This window comes from Thunnus albacares, chromosome 4 (genome assembly GCF_914725855.1).
Source record: "Thunnus albacares chromosome 4, fThuAlb1.1, whole genome shotgun sequence".
NCBI classification, from domain to species: domain Eukaryota; kingdom Metazoa; phylum Chordata; class Actinopteri; order Scombriformes; family Scombridae; genus Thunnus; species Thunnus albacares.
This window is the reverse complement of record NC_058109.1, coordinates 19320294-19348293: the sequence shown is the minus strand read 5'-3', so window position 1 is coordinate 19348293 and position 28000 is coordinate 19320294. Positions and strand designations below refer to the sequence as shown.

At 41.8% G+C, this 28000-nt stretch overlaps 1 protein-coding gene across 4 annotated transcripts; it reads left to right on the top strand.

Moving 5' to 3' along the window:
- The first annotated feature begins 45 nt into the window (after window positions 1-45).
- On the top strand, window positions 46-27839 carry wnk2 (WNK lysine deficient protein kinase 2). 4 transcript variants are annotated; one of them, XM_044347840.1, is made up of 29 exons: window positions 46-3396; window positions 7757-7929; window positions 8261-8481; window positions 8946-9103; window positions 10094-10182; window positions 10393-10612; window positions 11441-11708; window positions 12052-12329; window positions 12452-13228; window positions 13695-13817; window positions 14843-14875; window positions 15034-15150; window positions 15330-15752; window positions 15918-16559; window positions 16897-16946; window positions 17077-17239; window positions 17319-17435; window positions 17539-17709; window positions 18436-18478; window positions 18572-18733; window positions 18922-19784; window positions 20456-20513; window positions 20641-20705; window positions 20807-21396; window positions 21505-21737; window positions 21856-22077; window positions 23214-23258; window positions 23381-23703; window positions 25250-27839. In XM_044347840.1, the coding sequence occupies exons 1-29, from the start codon at window positions 2722-2724 to the stop codon at window positions 25544-25546; spliced, it is 7599 nt and encodes a 2532-aa protein (XP_044203775.1). In that variant the 5' UTR covers window positions 46-2721; the 3' UTR covers window positions 25547-27839. The 4 variants fall into 4 exon arrangements, with proteins under 4 accessions (XP_044203775.1, XP_044203774.1, XP_044203777.1 ...); XM_044347839.1 differs by having other exon boundaries at window positions 18919-19784; XM_044347842.1 differs by lacking the exon at window positions 12452-13228 and having other exon boundaries at window positions 18919-19784.
- Window positions 27840-28000: the final 161 nt, after the last annotated feature.

The following is a 28000-nucleotide window of genomic DNA, read 5'->3' as shown; positions in this document are numbered from 1 at the left end:
AGAGAAAAGAAAAATGATCAAAACATGTTGTGAGGATGTAATGAAGCCTTTGTTTGTTTCACACATCTAAACTTGAATATGTGTCAAAATTGACCCAAACACAATAGGAAAGTTAAAGATAAACACCACGTAAACATAATATCAACTCAAACTGACACAGAGACCCTCTACAAGGACACATTGTTAATCCAGTCTTGAGCAACATCAAAAGCAACTGGATTTGTGGAACTAAATAAATAAATTGATTACAACACGGGGAATATTGTAAGATAAATATTAGTGAATTCTGACATGATTGTGATCTTCACCTTTACACCAAAGACAAGTCAAAGTACTTCTGTGAGCCAGAAGATCTTTAAAGATAAAGCAAATGTTATAATATATGTAAATATATTATTATAAATTTCCTACAAGTTATATTCATGTAAAAATGTTATCATTTGCACATCTATGAACCCATCACGTATTTCTTTTTATTTAAAAGCGCTACATGCATGTTACTGGAACTGTTGCATGTTTTCTCCCACAAGTCATATCCTTAAAGATAATATGCGCTTTAAGCAAAGTTGACGCAACAAGAAACAGCAGCTTGTTAACTGAAAGGTCTTACCCAATAAAATGCATCTGGCCATGTGTAACCACAATATAAAGCAGTGAATAGGATGGCAAGACACCACTTTAACTGTCACATTCATGGTTTTACATTGTAAAGAGGTCATCCTGACCCTAAACCCACCCACCAACCAACTCCTATTATTTCCACTGTTTCCCTGGTGATCTGGGCAGGTTTGTCCCTCAAGTTTGACCCCACTTTTTCTGACTTCTCTGTTCTCGTCATTAGACCTTCTTCACCCTCACGTCAAATTCTAAAAAACTGTGGTATAAACAAAACAATTTTTAAAAAAAAGTGAAATACAGAAAATAACAATAAATGAACCAAGCCTAAAACAGGGTAGAGAATGACAGTCTGACCTGTTAGCTTCATCTCTGAACTTTGTGCTATAGCTAGAATCCTAAATACAACTTAAACTATTCATTTTATGTATTCAAACTACTTTTGTATCGCCGATACAAAGTTGCACATGAGGGACAAGCTTTAAAAGTTCAATACTCACCTTACTTTACATTCTAGCAATGTGTCCCCATAACTAAGGCAACTCTTTTAAGCATATGTTATAATATGATGGGATATGATGTAGGGTATGTAAAACCAGTTTAAGTTACAAATTAAGAAAATCATTAGAAAACGCTTGCATCTATATTACTAAATATACTGCATCACTTACATTATTATAACTGTTTTGGTGGATGTTGTCTTTGTAATAATAGGATTCGCCTTTTATGTTTTTTTCCCTTTCTTTCTTATATTTTCATCATTCTGCTCTGTAATATTGACAAAGAATATTTATAGACCTACACACCCAAACAATATGCAATACTTGTAATGAAATAAGAGCTTTGCAGGGAAGTTAGGGGAAAAAAGTGTTGTGAAGTAGGATATAATCAACTGATCAGATGGAAAAACAACCTTGGAATAGTTTGGGAATAAAACAGAAACAGAAAGAGAGGAAATACAGATGATGGGCCAGTGTGTTTGTGAGAGACTTTGGTGGAGAAAACAGTTTATATTTCATCCTTCAGCCTCCCTGCACGGAGACATGTAAATGAGTGTAATAGCCATTAAGATGTGCTCCGGTGCGTCTTATCCGGTAGCCCATAATTCCTAGCAGCGTCCCTTTTGGTTGGTAGCTAAGCTTTAGACATCTTCCCATTGGAAGTTCACCGCGTCACAATGAGGGCGGACAGTGGTGTGGTCCGCACAGCCTGTGTCAGGGGAGGCTGAGGGTGCCGCCTAAAAGCGTGCCTAGTTATTGGATACGTGTTGTTGCTAGGGGCGTGGGTTGTGCCGTGAAATATTCTAGTTTTCCAGATCCCACAGAGATTATATTTAGGGAAGACAACAGTCGTCTCACCCGGACGAGAGATGCGCTGGGAACTGCCTGCCTCCAAACCTGAGGGAAACGGTGCCGCAGTGAGCATAATCTGATAAGCGCGTCTGTCCAGCCTTCCCCTCCGCTCCAGGACATCACTGTGGACAGAAAAAGTACGTACGGATAGTTAAAAGGAATGATGCAGAGATGCTGAGGTCACACTTCTTCGGAGCTGATTCAGATTTTCACCCGGAACACCAGCTATTTTAATTGCATCAATCAGAGCGCAGGGTCGATCGGTGTTTACAGGGGATGACAGCTGCGCACTTGGTCGTCCCGTGATGTGTCTTTGGAGGGATTAGTGTTTGCCACAGCCTGAAACATCCTGTAGGCCAGTGATTTGTCTGCGGAACATTTCATGTATTGGAGCGGGGATCTTATCCAATGTGGAGGAAATTATTTTTCGTGAGCTCATAGCTTGAACTGGCAATGACATCAGGCTTAACTTGAATAGCTCTGTGTGTGTGTGTGTGTGTTGTACTGCAGCAAGGTGGATCGGGGGCGCGAAGTTGAAAGGAGCAATGCACGCATCCTCCGAGCTGGACATTGCATGGGGATGCTCTGTGTCCTAAACACATCCGAGGCATAAGGCCAAATATCCTCAGCTGACGAACTGCGTCACTGCATGCGAGTGTTGCAGGTAGGCAGCAAACTCTCCCACCACCGGGAGAGGAGCATGCTCATCATCCTCCTTACGCAATGTCGCCGGTAGTTTAACAATTTACCGGGGATGGATTCGGCGGACGATTCAAGCAAAGATCCGCCACTGGGATCCACGTTTTCCTCAGCACCTAATTTAGACTCGGACATTAATGCAAATGCCTTCAGGCCTATTTATGAGAACGGGGCGGACCACAATGTCAACATACAAAACGCAGCCCTGCGGGGAGCCAGTGACCCCAGCGCGTATCCCTCCACAGACTACCGGGGGCTGGTCCGCCAAAGGTTCATCCGACGAAGTTTGTGGGTTTCAGACTCCGAGGAGCAGCCAGTGGAGCAGCCGGAGTGTGTCAACAGCATCCCGGTGGTCAACATCGACCTGCGCACCATCGTCGGTCGGAGTCGGACCCGGGTTCTACAAGGAACCCGCCTGGGCCTCCAGGAGACTTCAAGCACGGAGAGCCAGGTGGAGCTAAAGGACAGCGCCACGGAGAGCCTGAGCACCGACGAAGAGAAGGTAGACAGAAGGGAAACCGAGCCCAAGGTAGAGGCTGTGCCCTCCGATGTCACAGGTAAAGCAGGAAGTGATGAGAACGAAGAGGAGCCCGGGATGAAGGCTGTGTCCACCTCACCTGGTGGGCGTTTCCTCAAGTTTGACATTGAGCTGGGCAGAGGCTCCTTCAAGACGGTCTATAAAGGTCTTGACACCGATACTTGGGTCGAAGTGGCCTGGTGTGAACTCCAGGTGGGTTCATTGATCACTCAACTCCGACATCAACCATCCAATAATAAGCCTGTTATCATGGATCTATGTTATTGTTTGTGGTTGGCTTGTTTAGCGAACACCTGCCCAACAAAGTGCATCTGTAGTAAGTGTGCTGCCTGTGGTGCTGGTTACTAGAGGGGTCTCCAGCTAACAGAGCATTGGTTTAATTACACTGTAACTTCATTCATCTGAAATTGAAACAATTATTTATTACTATTTATTATTTATTATAACAACAATCATTTTTGTACCAAATCATATCCTAAAACTCTCAGACCCTCACGAAAAATATTATGTATCAACAGTCCATTGAACTTTACACTTCTTGGATGAATAGCCTTCCTAAATGAATATATTCAAGAGTGAATCTGGATTATTGTCTATTTATTATGTGTAGGCTATTATTATTATAGCTATTCTGTGTTTTTTCTTCTCCACTACAGGTTCAGCCGTGCATCAGGATATACTTTCAGATAATATATGACTAACATCTCAGCTTCAGGGTAAAATCGATCAATCAATCAGCAGTTGCAGGCGTTTGACTTACGTAGTCCTGCATCTCTGTGTGATGACTGGATTTTTATCTTCAGAATAGTTCTGTCCTCTGTTTTTATAACCTCATATTTGTGAAGTGTTATGTTATGCAGGACCCAGATGAGAGACTGTTTGCCGTGATGTTTTTGTTAATGAGCCATCACTGAAATATTTGCTCTCACCAGGGGAAGGAAGTAAGGAGAAATTGTTGTTACAGGGTGGACTGAAGAGGAATTTTGTCTGTCACACTGTATGTTACGCTTTAGTTTTTGTGCTGCGCTTTATACTTTGATGTTCTCATCACAAAGTTGTGTATCACCCAGGAGTTTTACACCTGACATGCGCTCTAAACCTACCAAAAAATCAGAAAAGATGAAGACGGTTCAGAATTATATTAGGTTTTTAATGTAATTTACACCTATACCCCCTATAAAGTTAGAATTTTCAGCCATATCAACTAAAATTGGAATTGAATTGAACTTGCACCACACACTAAGTATCACCCTTATGCACAGTCTCGTTAGATGAACTGAATTCACACTTTGGTTGGTGACTGGTTAGAATTTTACAAAAGGATTTCTTGCAGGAGTAACAGTAATACACTTCTTCATAACAGTGGCAGATTGCTGTATCACTAATCTGTGTATGTGGTAATCTAATGATCAGTTTAAATACTGTCCATGTGATATGCAGCTTAGCTTGAGCAGACAGACCTGCAGACAGTGGTTGCCCTTCCGGGATTCAAAATGTGCAAAGCTTTTGCAGTCTTTCCAGAGCAAATACCTGAAAACACTAAATGAAGTATCATACTGCTGTTAGAATATACGTTGACGAAATATTCTCCAATAAAACAAGGGCGCAGTCATCTGTTTTTTAGATAGAATATACTGTGGGCAGGTGCACAGGCTTGGATTCCCAAAAGATTAAGCTTGTTCAGGCTGAGTCATCACCTCAGCATCATTTTATGAACCTTTAATTTAAATTAAATTGTCATAATGACAATAACATTTGTGACTTTAGGCACAGCCCTGCAGATCAACTTCACAGATTCAGTGCAGCTTTAGAGTGAGCAGAATTAGAGAAGTGATCAGATTATTTTTTTAGTCTCCCTTCTCTTGCAGAATCCAGGTTCACCCTGTCAGGCTGTTTCACCTCAATCAGGTTCAGACAAATAAAATCACTATGTTGTGCTTATCTCACAGCTCCCACTGGCAACAGCACAGGTCTAGATTCCTGTGAGGCAAGGGGTGGAAGTGAAGTTTGGCTTGTTCTCTGTTTTCGTAAATGTTAGCACCATAATATTCATGTAATGAGGCTCATTTGAATGTCAATCCATCCTTTTAGAGGTCAACAAAGCCAGCCCACAATTTATTGTGCAGAGAATAATTAATGCATTGTCTCCTGGTTACATCCCAGGATTAAGCCTTAAGTTCTCTATTTTTGTCACTTGTATTGAATATTTCTCATATTGAAGTAATTCATTCAAATTCAGTTTTTCAAGTCTTAATTAGGGATTTAAAGGGATTTAAAATGTGCCTAAAGTGCGCCTAAAGTTTTGATATTTCTTGATATTTCATCTGTCAGGAGAGAAACCAACCACTGGTGGTATTTTTAAACACTACATCATTAACTGCAGTTCAGAGGGGAAGAGTATGTTTAATGCTTTAGGGTTTTCATCACTATGCAAATGTATATAGCATGTATTTGCATCTGTGAGCAGGTTCTTAAGGGAGATCTAGTGATGATTCAACCATTCTGTCCCTGGAGGTAGGGCCTTGCCCTTTAGAGCTTCTGTGCCTTTGTACCTGGCTCACAAAAGCCTAAAGTATTCTTTTGTGTGTAAGTCTAAGAATGAGACAGCAGAAAACATACTGTAGTACTGTACTGTAGACGCTCGTAGATTTATTAATCAGTCTTGAAGAGGAGCTGTTGCCTGGTGTTGAACAGACCAGACTGCTAGTCTTGTTACTTATTTATCCACTAAATGATGATCAAACATCTGCTGAGCAAGTTGTTTACCCGAAATTAGCAAATTGATGAATGATTTAGTAAAACGCCAGCCATTTTACCAGTTTGAGATCTGTGTCTCACAGTTCTACATTACTATTTTTCTTGTTTGATCGCCTGGTGCTGAATACTAAACATTAATTCATCCCCCTGTGGTATTACCACACAGATGTGTCTGGAGAGTGAATCCTGCTGATGCAGCCCTCTGCAGCAAGAGAGAGAGAGAAAGAGAGAGAAAAAAAAAGGAGCGAGGGAAAGGGTGGGTTCAGCTCAGGACAGCGTGTAAGAGGTGTTGTATTTGATACACAGCAAAAGAAGAATTCTATATTTACATTAATTGTAGCGCTGTGTCCTTACCATTTCACACTCTATTAGACAAATATCAGTGCTGCTAATGTATTGTTTTACTCAGCCTATTGTGTGCATAATGAAGTCTCAGTAAAGCAGATTCTGTGTTGTAAGTGCCCCACCCTGCTTAAATCTTCTCTCTCTGCGAATAATCTTTGATAATCTGTATGGAAACCTTGACAATTTGACAGTATAGACAATGAGGCAGAGAGTAATATATTTGCTCTTAATAAGAATCCGCAATACGAATGCAGGAGGCGTATCCTTCACAATGCTGCATGTAATCCAAGATGCATTAGGCTGCGCACTGCATACAGTAGGTCACTATGGGCTGTAAATGAAATATGATTCCCCAGCATCACTCAATAATCAATGCCAAGAGATGTACAGTAGGTTACTGTGCATCCTGGATATCTGAAACACCGAATGCACCCTCATTGTTTTGATTTTAATATTTGTATATTAAGAAAGCAAGAGCAAAAATCTGGAGGTCATGAAATATAGCGTTTGGCGTGGTCAGAGCAACGGGTTGTATCTGCCATGCTGACTGGAGAGAAACAAGAATGTAGAGGATGTTCGCTGTCAGCTGTTTTACTATTTATACAACAGTTCAGGGAAGGCCAGAGGCCAAAATATTGATCCAGTATACACGGATTCACTCAGGCTCAGGCAAGATTTTAACTCTGAAGCATTGTTTAACTATATCAAATATAGAGTTATTCTTGATGTTTTGGACTTGCTAATAGAAAATAATTGATTTCCAGCTTGCAGCTACAAACTCCTCATTGTTCATTTCTTTTCCATTATTTTTAAACAGCCCATTTCACAGTTACAGATTAAAAATGCAGTTTTAAAAAGATCTTTCATGACAAATGTGTCTATCTCTGTACTAAAACCACATTAAATTAGAGTTGTTATTCATCTGTCTTTTGAAAATATAGTTCTGAGGTGTTTTAGTGTTGCGTGTTCTAAATAGCGTGTTTTAAAGAGTAAATGGGTCAGACCCCCATGTTCACCCACTAAAAATGCCAAGGTTGTGTTCACTGTAAACATTAGCCACAGGCAACTCTGGCAGAGCTTTGCTCCTGAAGCCACACCAGATGCTTTTAAAGAGGATTGTATCTCTTCTATTAGCCCTTTATAAATAGAGAAACACTGAGAAATTATCATGATTGAGCACCTACCTCTTCCTCAAACATGTTACATTTGGACAAAATGACCACCACAGGAGCTTCTCATTCCGATAAGGCTCTAGAAAACTGAAAAGAAATGAATGAATTCATATTTTCTTATCAAAGGAGCAGTTGTACTGAGGGAGCCTGAGGAAGCTACAGGCGAAACGCGTTGTTCGCTCTTAATAAAGTCACAGTAAAGTCATTACAGTGTGCGCTGGTTAATTTTCATATTTTCTTATATTTAAAAATTCACTGTCTTTCTCTATTTTCTCAAGGAACGTAAACTGTCCAAAGCTGAGAGGCAGAGGTTCAAAGAGGAGGCAGAGATGTTAAAGGCTCTTCAGCATCCAAACATTGTGCGATTTTATGACTTCTGGGAATCACCAGTGAAAGGGAAGAAGTGCATCGTTCTGGTCACAGAGCTGATGACCTCAGGGACTCTAAAAACGTGAGCTTCAAATGAAAAAAAACTTTTTCTATAATAATCTTTTTGTGGAAAGATACCTTGGAATGCTCACCATCTTAGCTCATATATCCTTTCTAGCCTTATACTTGTCTGTGAAATCTAACAGTAACGACCGTCAGACAGTCTACATCATGTGTATGTTTCATACCAGTTGAATGACACTATCATTACAGTAGCGCTAATGTGAGACTGCTGTATTATTTAACAAATCGAAGATATTGTCCATGTTTTTTAAAAAGAAGACTAATTGTGATGATTGTGATTGTGAATCGTTCTTCTTGTTCAAATTGTAATTTTTGGTACTTTTTCACAGGTATCTGAAGCGCTTTAAAGTGATGAAGCCTAAAGTTCTGAGGAGCTGGTGCAGACAGATTCTCAAAGGTCTCCACTTCCTCCACACAAGGACTCCTCCAATCATCCACAGAGACCTCAAGTGTGACAACATCTTCATCACTGGTCCCACTGGCTCTGTCAAAATAGGAGACCTGGGCTTAGCAACACTTAAGAGGGCCTCCTTCGCTAAAAGTGTCATTGGTTAGTCATCAGCTAGTTTGCAAGTCACTGTTTTATTGGATTGCGACTAGATGACTATTAATTTGGCTGAACTTGTACTAGCTCTCGTTTTTTATCAAACTACTGTACATTATTTTATTCAATTTTAGAGACAGCCTTACCCTCCAGGTGCACAATTTTGGTATCATTAAAAATCAGCATAATGTTCGCTTAACTGCAAGGAATAATCAAATATCTGAAATTTCGTCAAAAAGTAGCCTCATTTTATTATGTTAAAGTTGATTTTTACTTTACAACTTATTCCCTCTTGTCAGTCATGCAAGTTATTTATAAAATTCAACTTATCCACCCTTGATTCGTGAATTAGCAGCCGTGTTGGATTTCAGTCTTTGACACTGGTATTGATCCTATTGAAACTGGATGAAACACTGATAACTGCTGCATGAGTTTATAATTTATCACCCTGTCTTGAATTAATTCTGCAGGCACTCCAGAGTTCATGGCCCCGGAGATGTATGAGGAGCACTATGATGAGGGTGTGGACGTCTATGCCTTTGGGATGTGTATGCTAGAGATGGCTACTTCAGAGTACCCCTACTCTGAGTGTCAAAATGCTGCTCAGATCTACCGCAAAGTCACGAGTGTGAGTTCACGTTCAGAGTTGTTAAACTTTGCTGTTTCTGGTACAGATGGTGTTAAAAATATTTATGAGCTCTCAGGATTTCCTACCACACATTTCTTCACACATTCTTCTTCTTCTTAACTCTTATTTCTTGTGACTATAAAAAATGTAACTGTCTTTTAAAAGGAAAGGTTAACTGTTTTTAGTAAATCAGTAACTATTAGCGTGTGGGACTGGGAGACAAGACTACCAATATTGGAATTAATGATTATTACTATCAATGTATCACATATTTTTGTGATTAAATATATTATTATATGTTATGCTATCTGTTAAAAGTTAAAACTGATGATACCGGCCCACCACATTTAGCCAAAGTAAAAGTAAAAATCTCTTCCTTTGTGTGACCAGCAGCCAAAACACAACCAGTATTCTGTTTGTAGTAATGAACTAAACCAAATAATCACCTTTTCTGGTACTTAAAAGTGAGACTGTGTACATTTTGTTGAACTGCAACCACTGTGGCTACAAAGTGATGCTAAATGCTACACAGTAGCATAGATGGAGAACCGTAATAAAGTCAGTAAACTGACTCAGAAGTGTGCACTATACAGAAATATTTACCTTAAGTTTGCTAACGTTAGCTAACATTAGCCACCATGAGCTACTGGTCATACCAGGGCAAGTAAGGCTGAATTGAGCAACGGTACATTATTTTCTGTGAATTCAAGTTTTCATTTGTCAGAAGAAGAATGTGTTTTTTCCTTTGTCAAAAGTTACATAGTCTCACTTTAACCAATAAATGTTTGTCTTTTTTAGTTTATAAATGATAACAATTATAATTGTAATCAAGTTCCAGCACTGCAACATTCCTTCTGTGTAGCACTAACTCTGCATAGCTGTGATGTTCTGGAGAGTCTGTCATTAATGTCTTTTGACACTGCAGACAGTACTTCTGTGTGTGACTTGGTGTGACGTGTTATTGCTGTCTTGTTTTGCTTTTTTTGCCAGGGGGTGAAACCTGCCAGCTACGGTAAAGTAAGTGACCCGGAAATTAAGGAAATAATTGGGGAGTGTATCTGTCACAGATGGGAGGAAAGGTAAGTAGGCCAGGCTCGTAGACAGTGTTTTTGGTCTGATGGTGCGTGTGGGATGTAGGTAGAGATTAACATTGTGTCTGTTCCTGCAGTATGACGTTAACACCAGTATTTGTCTGTGACACGGTGTCTGCGTGTTGTGCATCATTAGGTTTTACTGGCTTCGTGACCTTTGTGCGGGTCAGTAGCTGATGTTTTGTGAATTTCCTGCAGGTACTCCATCAAGGACCTCCTGAATCATGCCTTCTTTGCAGAGGATACAGGCGTGAGGGTGGAGCTAAATGAAGAAGATGATGGGAAAAAAGTGTCCATCGCACTAAAGCTGTGGGTCGAGGATCCTAAAAAACTGAAGGGGAAGTACAAAGACACTGGTGCTATTGAATTTACCTTTGACTTGGTCAACGAGGTCCCAGAAGTTGTCGCCCAAGAAATGGTAAACAAATATTCAGTTACTGGAAGAATGGTTGAATTTGGAGAATATTACTGTAATAGGCCATTTTGTGTTAACTTTATTAGTATATTTATTCAGAGTGGGTAGCTATTCAGAGGTCTGAAACCAGGCTTATCAGGTTTTCCAATGAAATGATCTCCCTTTACTGGTTTGGATGACTCTGCTCTTGTTTGACTGTGGCTTTCATTGTACTGGTCAGTCTGCACTCCACCAGCTTTATGCTGCCTGAGCCATCACCATGGAAAATGCTTAATTCTGATTGGCTGGCATGTGTTGAAATCTATCGACATGTCAAACATATTTTTAAATCAGTACACAAGGATTATAAAGCTGCAGGTAACCATAGCAACAGCAGTTCAGCTTTGTGCAGTTAATTCTCATTGATAAAACAGATTCAGTGGATGGTGATTTGAACACAACTTCTTCTTTTGCCTGTGATTATACATGATGAGGTGGCCCCATCGTCCGTTATTTTATTATATCCGGACACCTAGTTGTGGATTATCTCTCTCTGATCCACTATGTGCCTTGCAATAATTTAGCCCTCTTCCACTTGGGACACTACCTCCCACTCTTTTAATTACATGTGATGGTCAGTGGTCATGTCTGCGATGATGGGCTTGTACTGTATTGATTGAAACTAGAGCAAATAATCAATTGAGCTTTGCTCTTCAATGCAAACTTATGGGTCTAGGAAAAGGCAGTTCTTTGTGGAGAATGTAACATAGATTTATTGATTTATTGCAAAATGTGTTGAATTATAACTTTGACATTCTGAGCTGCAGCGAGCATCTCTCCTGTGTCCTGTAGGTGGAGTCAGGTTTTTTCCTGGATTGTGATGTGAAAATAGTTGGAAAGTCAATCCGGGACCGTGTGGCTCTCATCAAATGGAGGAGGGAGCGGACTGTCTCGTCAGGAAATGGCGAGGCAGCTGTGAAGAAGACGCAGCAGAACCTTCTGCAGGTGCCTGGTACTGGCGTACCACAGGGAACCACATTAACAACGACAGATTATGAAGACCAGGAAGTGGAGCAGCAGAGCCTGATCTGTACCGTGCCCACCACCATGTCTACCACATGTGAGGACCCGCAATTAGAAGCACACATGAACATATCGTATGTCACACAACCTAAGCATTAAATCCTACCTTTGTCAGAACCCACCGAGCTTATAACAGAAAATTACGCTTATGACATAAAATAGTTAAATTGTTATTTGTAAGAGAGAGACAGAGAAAAGGAGACTACAGTGTGTGGATAACACTTTTAGTCAGCAATGAGGCATCATTACCCAGCTTTTGAATTTTAATGAGACACTACTCCACCCTCTCCTTCTTTGCCTCCTGTCCTTCCTCACTTTATGTCCTCCCTGCAGAGAGCATTGGGTTGAATTCTAATGTTTTATACACTCTGTCATTACAGCCGACAGTGGATTGACCTCCACCATGCAATTAGACAATCTAAACAATCAGCAAAACGGCGCCTACCAGTCCCTTCCAGAGCCCATTTCCACAGCTCAGATGATCTACAGTCCTCCAGAGGCTCAGCAGCACCAGGGGCCCTACCAACAAGCCGCAGCACAGGCCTCACATGACAACTACACACAAGCACCCACGCAGCAAATCACAGGTCAGCTGCATCCTGGGACCTATCAACAACCTGCAGCACAACTGCACCAAGGGTCTTATCAGTCTCAAACAGTGAGTACATACATTTATTTCTCTAACAACTTCTGTCTTATTTCTTTAAATGTTCAGTTTTCTGTGTTTTCTGAAATAACAAAATGTTTATTTTCTTTTTTTGGGGAATGATATCTGATCAGCGTCACCACAGTGATCCCTTTGTAGGCCAAGACAACCTGCTCATCACTGAGAGCACTGTGTGTTTTAGGCGTGGAAGTGCCTCCCTCATTCAGATGTTACGGTGTAGGACTCACTCCCTCCCTAAGATAATGAATCCAAGCCCCTGTCTGTTTACCTCACAGGATCTGACTTCAACAAATAGCACAGAGAGCTCAATGCACGCCCCAGACTACCCATCCTCTGACTCTGCTCAGTATCCTTCAATACCATCTCCTCTATTGTCCCAACATCAACACTCTCATCATGACTCAGCAAGTCATTTCAGTTCACCTCTCCTTCCCCCAAATTTACAACGTCCCTCAGAGCTGCGTCTGAGCGTGCCACGCAGACCAAGGCCCCACCGCCACTGCAAGGCTTGTATGTCTCTTCTCCTGAGGGACAGGACAAAGGGAGGCGGATCTTTGGGACACACGCGTATACGCTCTTTCTCCACATCCGCCCACTTTACTCCAGTCTCTAAGCCAGACTCACCCACATCTCCTCATAAGGCAAGGTCTTCTTTGTACGAAGGTGGAGATCTCACCCTTCTTAACCACTGTCTCCGTCACATCGTCAGCCGCAGAACAAGTTCCCCCTCCCTCTCAGAGAAGGGAGCTGTCTGTCCCATGCACAACCACGAGTTTTCAGTAGTTGAGCACGTAGACAAGAGCTTGGATGTTCCACTCGTCTCAAGCCCAAATCTGGACAGGAAGCTGCTGTTGTCACCACATGACAGCAAACGCAGACCAGATCCACTGGTACGTTAGAGAAGGAGGCTTCATGTAGGCTAAATAATGCCATAGCAGCAGCCTGCTGTATTTTCATGATTCTGCCAGCTGCTTCTCTCCTCTGGCCTTCCATGATGATACAAAATGCAACAACCAGCTTCTGCTCCTGCTTAATCCACAATGAGGGTGTGACTTCTGGTAATAATGCACAAAATAATGTGCTAGCCTGGTGTATGGAAATAAAATAATGGGTAGCTAACAATAGATTAATACTGTAACTTCCCATTTCCGTTTCAGCTTCCCTTATGGAACCTTGCCAACCACTAAAAAATATCCCTCTCCACTCTGACTACCCCTGCTTTCAACATTTTAACCTTGGGCTTGATTTCTTGTGGCAAAAATACAAACATAAGCTTCTGTTACATTATGAGTCATACTACAGTATGTCTAAAAACAGCGTCCAGTAAATGTGGTCTCTCTTATGTGTTTCTGACAGACAGTTTCTGCTCCAGCTACGCCAGCCTCTACTGCGCACCAGAGTAGACAGACAGCACAGAGCTTCCCAGCTGCAGCCACCACTCTGCAGACACAGCTTACTGCCCAACCCAGCCAGGAGCAGGTACTGCATGCACCCAACTGCGACAGATCCTGGCAAAAGCTCTAATGAGACAGGGAAGACAGAATTAGGCTGGAAAACTTATGAAGTTAGCTACTGCAGCCCAGTCAGAGCTGCCTGACAAAGTCATTTAATTATATGTCTGTTTGGATTGTAGGCGGATCTAAACTAAACAGCAGATTTGTTTTCTTTGACTTGTAAGCATGTTTGGAATGTGGCTGGCTGTATGCTTACAGGCTGCTCTGTGTCCAACTTTAAAATAGGAAATATTAATTGTTCTTAATGTTTGTTTGATGTCCAAAATTGCTAATTCTTTACTGGGCATTTAATGTCAACTGTTAAAAGACTACTCCACTGATTTAGCATTGCATTCCTTTAACATTGTCAGACTTAAGATGGACAAAAAAAGGATCAAAACTGATGCAGCAGAGCCAGAGATATTGTCCTTTTAATTTCACGTAATCATCTTTCTTGTCAAAAGCTGGCGCCTACATTACCCACATTGCAACTCAACTCGTTTTACTTAACTTTTTTTGGGGTGTTATGCTTGTAGCGGTTAATGTAGCCTCAAGCAGATATGAGGAGCGAGCTACAGAGGTCTGGTAACCTCACTTCTTTCTAACTCCACAATCCCAGTTTTCTTTTTATCTTCAAACGTGTAGTCTTCAGCCCCAACCAATGCAATTGATCAGACTTTGCAGGAGCACACCTCCCTCTGAAGCCACAAAAGGCTTTATATAACTTTGTTCACGTATACAGTAGTATTCCCCAAGACCTGTAATCTAACTTTGATGTGTGAAAGCAGTGGAGTTCTCCTATAAAGTATGCTAAAGTCAACCAAAAAGAAATTCATGTGTAACTTGGTGACACTAGCTATACCAAAACACTCTTTTTGTAGAATGCTTCACCATATATATATATATATATATATATATATATATATATATATATATATATATATGTACATGTATAAATACAGTATGTGTGTGTGTGTGTGTGTGTGTGTGTGTGTGTGTTTGTTCCTTTAGTGCCATCTCCAACCAGCTGGTGTCCTGCCGCAGGTAGAAACACACAGAACGATTGACTCACCAGCCCTGCAGCTCACTTTTATTCAAGTGGAGCTTTTTAGACCAGAATGTATTCTCAGTTTCATTCAAAATTAGTTTGTATTCACATTACAGTGCAAGTGAAAAAAATAATGTTTGATTTCCTTCCTTAGCTGTTATCTGCTGACCAGCCTTCTTCTCACCTGAGTCCTCCTGACATAGCTACCAGTTTTCCACAGTCAGTCTCCAGTGCTCCTACCCCACACCTGCCCCTGCAGATCAACACACAGGTGCGTTTTGATGGAAAGACAGGATTAAACAAACGTAGAAACAGAATTTGGTATAAACATCCTACAGACGTTAATGTAGGTTACAGGGTTGAGTAATACATAAAGGGCCTGTGTGACTGTTATTTCTATCGACTGGTTGTCTTTGTTCATTTTATATCATTTTCCCCTTTCTTTCCCAGTTTCCCCCACCCCATCCCGTTGTTCAAACAGGGGGCCACAAGCCCCCTCCCTTCTCCCCAGCTCCTCTGCCATCTGCCTACAGTAGCAGTATCCCTCCTATATCTAGCTCCTACTACTCACCTTCACCCCACCATCCCACCCTTCCTCTGATTCCTCATGCTGCCTTGCCATCCATACCTACTCTTGGCACACCTCAGACCCCTCTGTCCACACCTCAGCACGTGCCCAGTGTGGCACCCCCTATTCCACTTCTCGCCATGGCCATGTCCTTTGCAGTGCCCCAGCAGCAGGGCGGCCCATCCATCTCTCAGCCAAACCATGTTAGCTTCCATTCCACCCATCCCTTACCTCTCTCCCAGGTACAACCCACCCCATACCCTGCCCCCCACCCTGAGCAGGAACTGGCTGAGCAGCCTGTCCAGGTGAATATTTGACTCAGTTCTCAATGTAATAGTTGGGTCAATGGAAATACTAAGGTGGCATTGTGTCTAAACCTTTGATGCAATGAATGCAGGGCATGCATTGGGAGATTTAGAGGTGAACAATGTTTGTATTAACTAATGAATTAAATGTGCTATTTTTTCCAGGTACAGACGATTGCTCCACAGGGGAATCTGGGAGACGTTAAGCTTTTGGCTGCAGTTCACCCTGTCTTACCTGCTGTTCAGATTCCTCTCTGGGGAAGTGGAGTGAATGCAGAAACTACTGCACCTGGAACTGTAGCTCATACAGTTCTAGCCTCAGCCCCAGTCTCGGTCTCAGCTACAGCACAAGTTGAAACTCAAGCCCCTGTACAAACTCCAGCTTTAGTCCCAGCACAAAAGCAAACACCAGGCCTGGTGTCAGCTCAAGCTGCAGCAATGCCTCAAACTACAGTCCCTACATCAGCCCCAGTCCAAGCACCAGTCTCAGCATCAGGTTCCTCTTTTGAACCACCAAAAGTCTCATCTACAAACTCAGATGCTTCTTCAGTCATTGGCAAACCCCAACTCTCAGTCCCAGGGTTGGTCTCTGCCCCAATCTCTGTCAAGCTGCCAGCCCAAGCTCAAGTTGCAGGCCCTGCTCTTGCATCAGCTCCTGTCGCAGCTTCAGCCCCAGCTCCAGTTCTGCAGCCTGCTGGCATCCAGACAGCAGTCTCAATGCCCGAGTGTGCCAGCCTGGCCACGACTCAGCAAAACCTAGAGACGACATCTGCATCTAGCACCCTACAGAAAGAGTCCTGTGTAGAGGTAGGGATAAAGACAAAGTGTGAACATTTGTCATCATGTAATATTGAACTGTATTGTATATGCATGTTCTTGAAAACTTTGCTGATTGTAAATTTTCTCTGTATCCCTGAGGTCTTAACAATATCAGTTACTGCAAACTACAGGCGTCTGTCAAATTACAGTAACATCAAATTTATGCCATCACCCCCTCTTTACACCTGCCTATTGTTTACTAAAATTGCCTCTAATATCAAAAACTAAGCACACATTAACATTAATCCCAGAGTTATATGGCCCTCCAGTGAACTTTTCCAAGAATTCCGAACTCTTTTCTACCTGCCTATTTTTCTGTCTACAGGATGTGCATCAGGAGAAACCAGTTTCATTACCCAGCTATGCCTATGACAGGTGTGTGTCTATTTTTATACTGCCTTTTAGCGCTTTTAAGATTCTGTTCTCTTTGTAACTGTGAATAATGAAACCCCTCATCAAACTACAAGCAGGTCACTACAATAACATTTTTAACTTCTCTCTTTAGTCTTAACTCTGATGTGGCGTCTGGTAAGGAAACAAGTGATGGCTATGACAGCTTGGCTAGTGGGGGGAAAGGGGATGGAAAACCCAGGAAACACCATCGCAAGTCTGCCCGCACACGCTCTCGGCAAGAAAGGACTAGCAAACCCAAACTGAGCATGCTCAATGTGAGTTATCATTATTTGTAACAAAGTTACACTTCCTTAAAATCTTTTTGTTTCTAAGTTGTGACCCCTGCCCCAACAGGTTTGCAACACAGGTGATAAAATGGTTGAATGTCAGCTGGAGACTCACAACCACAAAATGGTGACATTCAAATTCGATCTGGATGGAGATGCTCCAGAGGAAATCGCCACTTACATGGTTAGTTTAACCTTGGACCTTATGTATTGGTTATATTTGTGCTTACAAAAGATATTTTGCTCTTGTGGTATTGTTTAACATCCTTAAAACTGTATGGCTACAGGTAGAAAATGGCTTCATCCTACTGTTAGAGAAAGAGATCTTCATTGACCAGCTAAAGGACATTGTGGATAAAGCTGAAGACATGCTGAATGAAGACGTTGAGGGTGAGAGGATGTCCACTTTGAGTTGTAGTCCTCAGCAAGGCCAGGCTTCTGAAGGGCAAGTAGGAGAGGTAAGCAGTGATTCACAGATACATAACAAATGCTTGTACATAGATATAGACATATAAAGATGAGGAAAGACCAACATCAAGTGTCTTAGTAAGGTGTCGGGCCACTGTGTGCCACCAGAACAGTGTCAAAGCACCTTGGCATTGATTCTACAAGTCTCTGAACTCTGCTGGAGGGATGAACACCAGTTTTCAAAAAGATATTCCCTCATTTGGTGTTTTGATGATGGTGGTGGAGAGCGCTGTCTAACACGTCAGTCCAAAATCTCCCATAGGTGCTCAGTTGGGTTGAGATCTGGTGACTGTGAAGGCCATAGCATCTGATTCACATCATTTTCATACTCATCAAACCATTCAGTGACCCCTCATGTCCTATGAAATGGGGCATTGTCATCCTGGAAGAGACCACTCCCATCAGGATAAAAATGTTTCATCATAGGATAAAGGTGATGACTCAGAGAAACTTTGTATTGATTTGCAGTGACTCTTCCCTCTACGGGGACAAGTGGACCCAAACCATGCCAGCAAAATGCCCCCCAAAGCATAAGAGAGCCAACAGATCCCCTCACTATAGGGGTCAAGCATTCAGACCTGTACCAGTTTTTCCTTTAATTTGTCACCCGTGTGTATTTATGGCCATACTCATAGCCATGGACATAGAAAAATAAATGCAGAGTAGCAAAAAAAGTAACATATTGACTTTGCTCACATCTGTCTATCTTTCTATAGAGTCCACAGCCTGGAGCACCTCAGCCTGTCTATCAGCAGAATGGTAAAACTTTTCATAAATCTAAGCTTTATAGAGTAAATGTTAGTAATATTCACTTGGAAAAACATGTGTTTCAATTGTTTGAAATCTTTGCAGTTCTTCATACAGGAAAGAGATGGTTCATAATCTGCCCTGTAGAAGAGACTCCAACATCCAGCCAGGAGACCCCGTCTGATGGTACAACTACGCAGTCACCTGGGAGTTCAACCACCACCCAGCCTGCTGACAGTGGCACTGCAAGGCCATCTGTATCCAGAGGTGACTTTGTTTCCGCTGAGCAATTTCAGCACAAAATCTGACCGCTTCCTGGAACAATAGCACTACCCTGTGACAGCTGAAGGAAAAACACCCTACAGTAAACCTTGTGACTGACTTTAGAAAAGATTAACCTTAAAAGTTGATTATTGTCTTTTATAATCTCATCTCAATTTTTTCTCCTGCAGAAGACGGGTCATCCTCTACAATGTCGGGTGGAAGTGGAGGCTTCACCTATGACGTGTATGGATTCTGTAGTCCTCCAATTATGTCCAACACAGACCCTCTTACACTCTTGGCCACTCTGTCTCCACCTGTGTCTGCTCCCCCAACCCTTCAGTCTGTGGAGCCTGTCGGCAGCTCATTACAGCCCAGTGTGCATCAGGCCCAGCCAGCCAGAGCTCAAACTTTGCCTCCATCATCCCCACATACCTCTTTCCAAATGGATGAGTCACAGGGATCTCCTTTGGGCTCCATCTCCCCCACTCATGCTGCCCAGCAGATGGCAGACATGACATGTCCTGTTTCTGCGGCAGAGGAAGTGCCCTGCTGCCCTCTGGTCATGCCCCTTTCTCTGGATGTGACCTGTTCACAGGGTGGGTCTCCTCTCACTCCTCTTCCACTTCAGGAGGCAGGTTCAGCCAAAGAGCCTCTGTCCGTCTCCTATGCCTCTACAGCACGGAGCGAACGCCCACAGCAGCCTGTGGTGCTCCACCAGCCTTTTTCCAGTGTTGGAGGGGCCAAAGTGTCCTCACTACCCCAGAGCCCAGCGCCCTCCCAGCATGGTCCAGGGCCTGGTGAGTCAGACGGTGAAGGACGGCTGAGCCGCGGGGGCTTTGTGGACAGCACCATAAAAACACTGGATGAGAAACTGAGGAACTTGCTGTACCAGGAATATGCTCCCATGTATCCATCAGGCAGTGCTGCAGAGACACCGGGCTCTGGCACCGAGTACATCCAGTCTCCTCCTGGTCCTGACAGCGCCACAGGAGGGTCAGGAAACACGACCCCAGGGCCTATGGGGGAGGTACGCTATAGGACAGGAGAACAGCTGGTAAGTACAATAAACAATAAACCCAATCAGTAACTTTTTGAACAATATAAATTACTGTTGTGATATATTTAATTAAAAAGTTTGACCAACAGATGTAGAACAATTATTTAGTGTTACTATATTTACATGTTACTGATGTAAAGAAACCTTTTACAGTATTTACAATAATTTATATTTACTTGTTGTCTAGTGTTAGCATATGTATTAAAAGATCTGTCTATCAATTTGGCACTGACGACAATATAATGCAATATATTAGAATTATCTACTTGCATGTATCAAGAAACATCACATATATACACATATATACACATATTTTGCAATATCTTGCTATAAATTGTTTTTCCTTATATTGAGATATATGTCTGAATTTTACAGTACAATATATTCAAAGATTTTGTTATATGATGTTGATATATTCCTGAATACATTCCAAATAGTTTACTAACTACATGCCAGTCATACATATGGGAATACGTTTCATTTGCATAAGGCCTTTCAGGAAAAAACTGTGCTACTACTGTGACACAAGCTGACATTATATTAGAAGTACGTAGTGAGACAGTATATACAGGAAATATTAACATTAATATTAAGAATTATTAATGGTTTGCATTAAAGTCTTATAATTTCTCTGTTTTGTTCGTCTCTCATCCTGTCACCTCCTTTAGCCTCAAATTCCAGAAAGAATGGATAGTTTGAGCACCCTCAGTGACTCAGCTGTGTGCGGTAAGTGCAGCACACTCTAATCAGGTTAACAAGACTGACATCATTAACTTCTTATCAAATGTATGTGTGACTGTTAGTTCATTACTGCAGTGTCACTGTGTTCAATGTTGTGGCAATGTTCCTGCAGCTTCCCTGTCAAGAAGACATGTTCCTCACTCTGCTTCCTGCTCTGGAACAAGAGGCCGATTTAAGGTACAAGAAGGAGGTTTTCTTCACATTTAAGGGCAAAGTATAGTTGTTTTTCAGATGTGTTCAACAGTATTTGTTATTACCTATTCTTTGCTTTTTGGCAGATAATCTCTGTTCCTCCTGAAGTGGCCAACAGACGTGATGTGAAGCAAAGGAGCTGGAGCAGTGCTGCCTCACCAGCGCACCCTGCAGGTTACAGTGGGGACAACATTCAGATGGAGGCCATGGCTGCTTCCACCACAATTGGCCGTTTCTCTGTGATAAGCACTGAAGATGAAATTACACAGCGGACACGTTGCAGCCGCTACTCTGCCCCACCTGATTTCTACCTGGACACGCCCCCTTCCACAGCCAAGCGGGGCTCCCTGCCTCGTGCCCTCACCTCAACCTCCGTCCCTGTGGACATCACAGTCCATGCTCGTTTCCTCTCCTCTGACTCTGGGGCTGAGAGCAGCCCAGCAAAGCTGGCTCCTGCCACCCCGTCTCAACATACTCGCTCTGAGCGTAGAGGAAGTGACCTCATGAAGAGGGCAGTGGCCTTCCTCCGTCGTTCAGGACGTAGCAGCAGTGTACAGAGCTCTGACTCTCCAAGTAGGCATGGAGGCGTGCACGGCTCGGCCTATGCCAGCAGCGATAATGATTCAGAGATGGAGGACTCAGACATGAAGAAAGAACTACAGAGACTCAGGGAGAAGTAAGTATTGTGTGTGGTTTACTTTTTGTCTTAGCAAGGTCTTTACATGAAAATATTTTATCAGTGACCTCATAAGTGACCAATATATTCCTTCCTCCATCCCCTCAGACATTTGAGGGAGATCTCTGAGCTGCAGGCGCATCAGCGGGGAGAAGTAGAGCTGCTGTATCGCCGACTCGGCAAAGCCCCTCCCCCTGCTTTGGGTCTCTCACACATTGCACCACCTGCAGGCCGTAGAAAGAGGTCCAGCAAGCACAGGCTGAAGCCTGGCAAGCTTCTCAGCCCTCTGGTTCAACAATTTAGAAATGTCACAACCAAAACTAGTGACTCCAGCAGATCCAGTGAGTACCAGTTCAGAATCTCCAGTATATAAGTTGAATATCTACAGCAAGAGTAAAGAATATGTTATTCTAATGTTTGTTTGTGTTTGTGTCCATCCACTTGTATTTGTCTTCGCAGCTACAGGTACCAGTGAGCCTGCAGTGAGTTTAAATGGGTCTCCAGCCAAAAAGTCTTTCCCCACTCACGGCAGGGCACGGTCATGCACCAGCCACCTTCCCAGCTCAACCTCAGAGCCTGTGCAGACTCAGCCCTGTTCCCTCAAGGGCTCCTTGTCCTCTGATAACATTTACGCTGGACTCCATGGAGATGGCACTGGCACACAAGCTCCACCCGGACAAGGTGACCACCAACAACACACAACAGAATCCAGTTGCTCGGATAGCTCTTCGCTAGAGAATATCAGACACTTGTCTGTGGTGTTTTTTTGAATAGAGTTGGGTATTTCAATGTGTTCTCTTCTTACCCTGGTGTCTTCTTCCCTCTTTGATTATACTCCTCTACAGGCTGGTCTAATTACCCTCAACCATCTGAGAGAGTGACCTATAAGTCGAGTAGCAAGCCACGAGCTAGATTTCTCAGTGGGCCTGTGTCTTTGTCTATCTGTTTGTATCAATTCTCTTCCCGCATAGCTTCACTTTTTTGTTTTCCATATTTCCTGTGTCTCTACTTTATGCTCACTGGTATCTTTTTTCTATCTTTGCCAAATTGTTCTGCAGCGCTGCTCCTCGTTGACTTTCCTTGCCTCGTCATTATTGCTTGTCTTTATGTTTTGTATTTTTTCTTGCACCAAAAGATATTTGTTGTTTATTCAAACCCCTGAAGAGTAACGCGTTGATGATTAAATGTGTTAAAATTCAAGCTTATTTTAAAACCCTGTTCCAAATATGATTCAGAAATTTACACATGCACTAAAATTATCTGTCAACAAAAGAAAGAACACCATATTATATATCTATATATTGTTCCAGAAGTCTGAGGTTTGAATAAGCAAGGTTCAGCTTAATAGTAATGGGCATTATCTCACAGTTCATCTCTGCTCTGCTGATGTTTTGTGTTATTTATCCACCCCAGTATGTAACATATACATTTATTGACTTATCCACCCTGTATTACCAGGCAATGAACGTCTGCATGGCCGCATGTACCCCATTACATTTATAATCAGTCTTCTTTTTTAAACCTCTCTCTCCTCTTTCTTATCTCTGTTATCTCTCTGTCTTTCTCTCTGCTGTATTTCACCATCACATCACACTGCACTTTGTTATGGCCCTCACCTGGACAACCTGCATGACTTTTCTTTTAAGACTGTCTTGTTTCATGGGACTGATTACCTTGTTCCTAAGTTTGGTTTTAATTTGTTCCTTAGATTTGTGGCAGTATTCAGCAGCTTTGTTTTTGCATTGCATACTGTTATTATACATATTTAGCTGCTAATAGGAATGACAATTTTGTATAAAGTCTGCTTTGTCTCATAGGGGCAACACTGAAGCGACTATGTCTCGGCAAAGACCGTAGCCACAGTACGTAGAGTTGATTTGTCTCACTTAAAATTAATTAATTCAAAATCATGTTGTGTATACCAGCTTAATGATGGTGTGGGGGTATGTGTGTGTGTGTGTGTGTGTGTGTGTGTGTGCATCAGGGTCTGGAGCTGGACCAGGGGCTTTCACTCAATCACAGCAGCCACCTACTGGTGCCACACCTCCTCCTCATCAGCCAGTTATTGGACTGGCCCAGGCTCAAGCCAATAACAGCAACAACAAGAGAGGAACCTACACTGGCACATCCATGAGTGTCAATGAAATCAATCTGCCTGAAGACTTGCAACGGCTGATGGATGACTGGGCCCAGGAGGTTCTTATTGTCACCCACAGACCGCGTACTAACTCTCTGAGTATCAGTGGACAGCAGTTTTGGGATCAGATGGTGCCTCGAAAACATGGACAACCCCCTAGTGCTGCAGATGTGAGTTTCATTTTAAGTAATTCATATCTCTGGCACTGAAAGATAATGTAAACAATCAAAATCATAAACAATCTATCTGATTTTAATCCACAAAAAGAGGTGCAGTGGATGCATGAAAAAGACACAATGTTGCAAACAATTAAATGCTTGTCAGTAAATTCAGTTTTGCACATATCGGCAGTGTTTAAATAACAAGGACAAAAGCTTTGCAGAGGCTCCAGATCAGGACATGACAAGAGGCATTGACAATTTAAGATTGACAAGAATTAAATTAAATGACAAATGAAAAGAATTAGAATAAACACACATGACTAAAATATACAAAATTCCTTGAATTATTACATCACTTAAATGAGTGATTTCCAACCCTTTTAGCTCGTGACCCTGTAAAACAAAGTAATGTCTGCTTGTGATTCTTTGTCACAGGTTGTATATGTGCAAGTTGTGGCCAGTTCATCCCTCGTTTTATTTCAATAGTCCTGAAGACGTAAAATTAGCCAGTAATTTATAAGAAAACAAGATTCAGACTCAACATCCATGCTAGGGGCTTTGTGAGGCTTTACTTAGGCACAGCAGTATTTTAAGTAACAATTTATCATCAGGGGGAAAATAATGTGTGTACCAAATTGCTTCCAACCATTTCTTCAATCCAACAAATAATAAGAGACATTAAAGCAATTTCACATAAAACCCTTAATGTGTACTTCATGGTGATACATCAGAAAATATACAAACATATTTTGTGCCAATCCATCTAGATCCATCCATATGTAAAACTTTGACCTGCTGGCGGCATTACAGGAAAGGTCAGAGGATTACCAATGTTAGGATTCCTCCTTATAGTACTATGGATATCTGCACCAAATTCATGGCAGTCCCTCTGAGATATTTCACCAAAGAACACAAATATCAACCTCACTGTGGCGCTATAGAAAAAGTTAAAGGATCACCAAAGTAAGCAGGATTCATCTTCAGGGGAACATGAATGTCTGTACAAAATTTCATGACAATCCATCTGATAGTTGTCGAGATATTTCAATTTGGACCATAGTGGTGAACTGACCCATCAACGGTCAGGCAGACCAACATTGCATCTGAAGAGCTATTCCAAAGAATGGCTAAAAAGCAGAGATCTGGGGACAGTGTAGTATATAAGCATGTTGTGTAGCAGAAATACAGTACTTTTTCTGGTTTCCTCCCCCATTAACCTTCTCTGGCCCCCTCAAACTTATTTGATCCTAGACCCCTAGATTGGGAACCACTGACTTAAATCATACTGTCAGATGAGAGCAATCAGCAGAAACACAAACAGTAACCTGCACACAAAATGAAATTCACCCTCTGTCAATCTATCAATGAGTTTCATTCTGACTTGCAGATTGTTTTTGACTTCCTAATACATATTAGCACATACAGCTGTTTAATTTCAATACTGTATATATAGAGCTTTGTGTAATGACCTGTATATGCTAATGGTTTGTGCTGCATACGTGTAGTTTATCATTGTCACAAAGTTAAATATCTCTCCCATTATCCAACCCTTTAGGTATCATCATGGACAGCTGCGGGTTCAGATGGCTGCAGTTTTCCGCTGACGTGGTCTGACAGCTCTGGCTCAACAATGATTAACAGCCCCTCCACAGGACGCCATCCCAGTTATCACTCTCCTGCTCGTTTCAGGGCCTTGTCCTCTCCTCTCTCTGTTAGCCAGTGGCCTGGGTTGCTCTTCCCCTTTCCTTCAGGAGTCTTTGCCTTTCCTGCTGTGCCCTCAGCCCAGGATGCCCCCAGCCCCATTCCAGCTCCATCATATCAGCCACCCCACCCCAAAGCAAGGACTCTCTAAACTGAGTAGCATTTTGTCTTCCAACTCTGTTACCAAAAACAAATCTCCTTGTGGTTCTAGTCAATCTTATGTGCATATACTGTATATATTTAACCAGCATGTATGTAACCATATGTACATACTCGTCTCCATTCCTGAGTTTTATGTTATTTATTTCATTTGCATCAACATACCTCATGTCCATATTACAGTACATTATCCTTGAGTGCAGTGTAATGGTAGTAGTACATTAAAAGGTGTATAATTAGCCCATTCAGGCTTAAAAATGCTGATTTTTGTCACTGCTTATGTATGAATTTTACCTCTTGTTGAATGTACATAATGTACTGTTCATTCATGCAGTGTTTATATAAATAGTTAACATTTGTGTTGCTCATATCACCCCTATATATAAGCTGCCGTGTGTATATATGAATTCTTGTTAGTCTGTACATAGCTCCTGTGTTTGTACAGTTAACATTAGATAATCCATAGGTTGGTGCTGCAGCTATGTGTCTTAATGCAACACCTTATTAGCCACCATCATGCCGTCACTGTGAAGACTTGACATCCTGGTCACTAGGACCGGTTGCTTTACTCTGCTCTCTTAGTCGAAGGATAGGTTTCATTCTTCATCAATGAAATGCTTCCAGCACAAGCGCTTGAAATATCCTTAAGAGATTTGAATGAACTTGAACTTTATCTTCAGGTGAAAAAAAAAAACACCTGTGAGAGTGCCTTGAATTGCAGTTTCAGTTTTCTGAAGAAAAACATTTAGATTCAAAGCAGACACTAGTTATTCTATATATGCTTTCACCTTCAAAGGTAAATTACGTGATTTGAATAATGAATGTGGAGTGAAACATATTTAATTTAGCAGGAAAACATAATTAAACACTATAATCTGGTTATATTGCAGTTCATAAAAATATCACAGATTGTAAAAAGAATCCAAAAACTGAGTTAGGTTATACAATACAGTATATTTACTGTAGGTTTTTCCTTGTTCACTGAAGTCATTTTCTTATGAGATTACTCGACCACCGGCACCGCAGCCTGCATGAATACACTGTTATTCTGAATGTGTACAGGTTGATGTGGTGAATTTCGGGAGGATGCTGTTAAGAAATTGGTATCGAAACCATACGACAAGGAGGGCTGAAGGACTCAACATATGAGTCAAAATCATAATCATCCCATACCTCTACTAATGCAGTCTGTAGCTTTACATATTGTTGCCTTTGTGGGTTTTAAGAGATTACTGTGTGGTTGTTTGGTAAATGTTGATAACATGGTGATGTTAGAGGCGCACAAAGAATGTGAATTATTGAAAAGCAACAACTGTTTGACATGTTATTTGTATAATGCATAGGTTTTTCTAAGTTGTGTTTAGTAGATGCTGGTCTTGCTACATCATCTGGCTCATACAGCTAATTGTATGTATTATGGCTGACTCAATTCAAAGGTCTACAACAAATATTACGTCGTCACGGTTTCACTTGTTTTGATAGTATGACCTCAAAGACAACACTTTTGCTTTCATGATGTATTCTGGATAAACAAATCAGTGGCAAAAATAAATTTAGTCAAGAAGTAGTATGGTGAGTCAGACATTTCTTCAACACTGAGAGAGCCATTTTGTTTGCAGCAACGCGTTGACAGCCGACTGACATGAACAAAAGAGTTGTTTTGATCTCTTCCCCAACTCATACTGTAGCATCTTCAATTTCAACAATTTCAACTTGTTACAATTAAAGGGGCACCCCATCAATTTAGTATTGCGCTTCCATACAGTTGGGGGACAGATTAAGAAAAGAAAGGTCAAAATCGATGCAGCAGAGGCTCACACATCCTGAGCTCCAGAAACACTGGAACCTAGATTTCCTAAAGGTTATTTTTTTCAAAATTTAGATAATTCTTTCGAAACCCAAAGAAGACATAGAAGAGTAGTACTCCTGAATTGAGCTTTATGTGTAAAATGAGTGGAGTTCTCCTTCCATGTTTGCAGTGTGACCCTATTTTGATTTGAATTGAGTATTTGTCTTAAAGGCAGAATATCTTCCATGACATGTAGTTGTTTTTTTCTCTCTGTAAAACATCTCCTATGCAGCTATTTTCATTGTGCTTTCCACAGTAACTCTTGTCTTCGATCTCTTTAATGCTTGCGAAGAAAGCTAGGTATATGATTGCTTTTGCCTGCTGTCCCCCCCCCGGCCCCCCCTGCACTTTTCCTGACCTGATCGGAAGTACTCTTTCACAAAAGCTGTACATACTTGAAGACAGATCGAATAAAATCATTTTCGCTTGACACCATTAATTCATGTACTTGTTTCTTTCACATTGAATGTTGAATATATAACGACAACTTGTCATATCTTTCACTTGAAAGTTTTCAAACCAGTGTTGGCTTTCAGCATGGTGACAGTCCTCGCAAAGAGGGCAGTCCAAAGTCGAGAGTAAAGCTTAGTAAAGTTT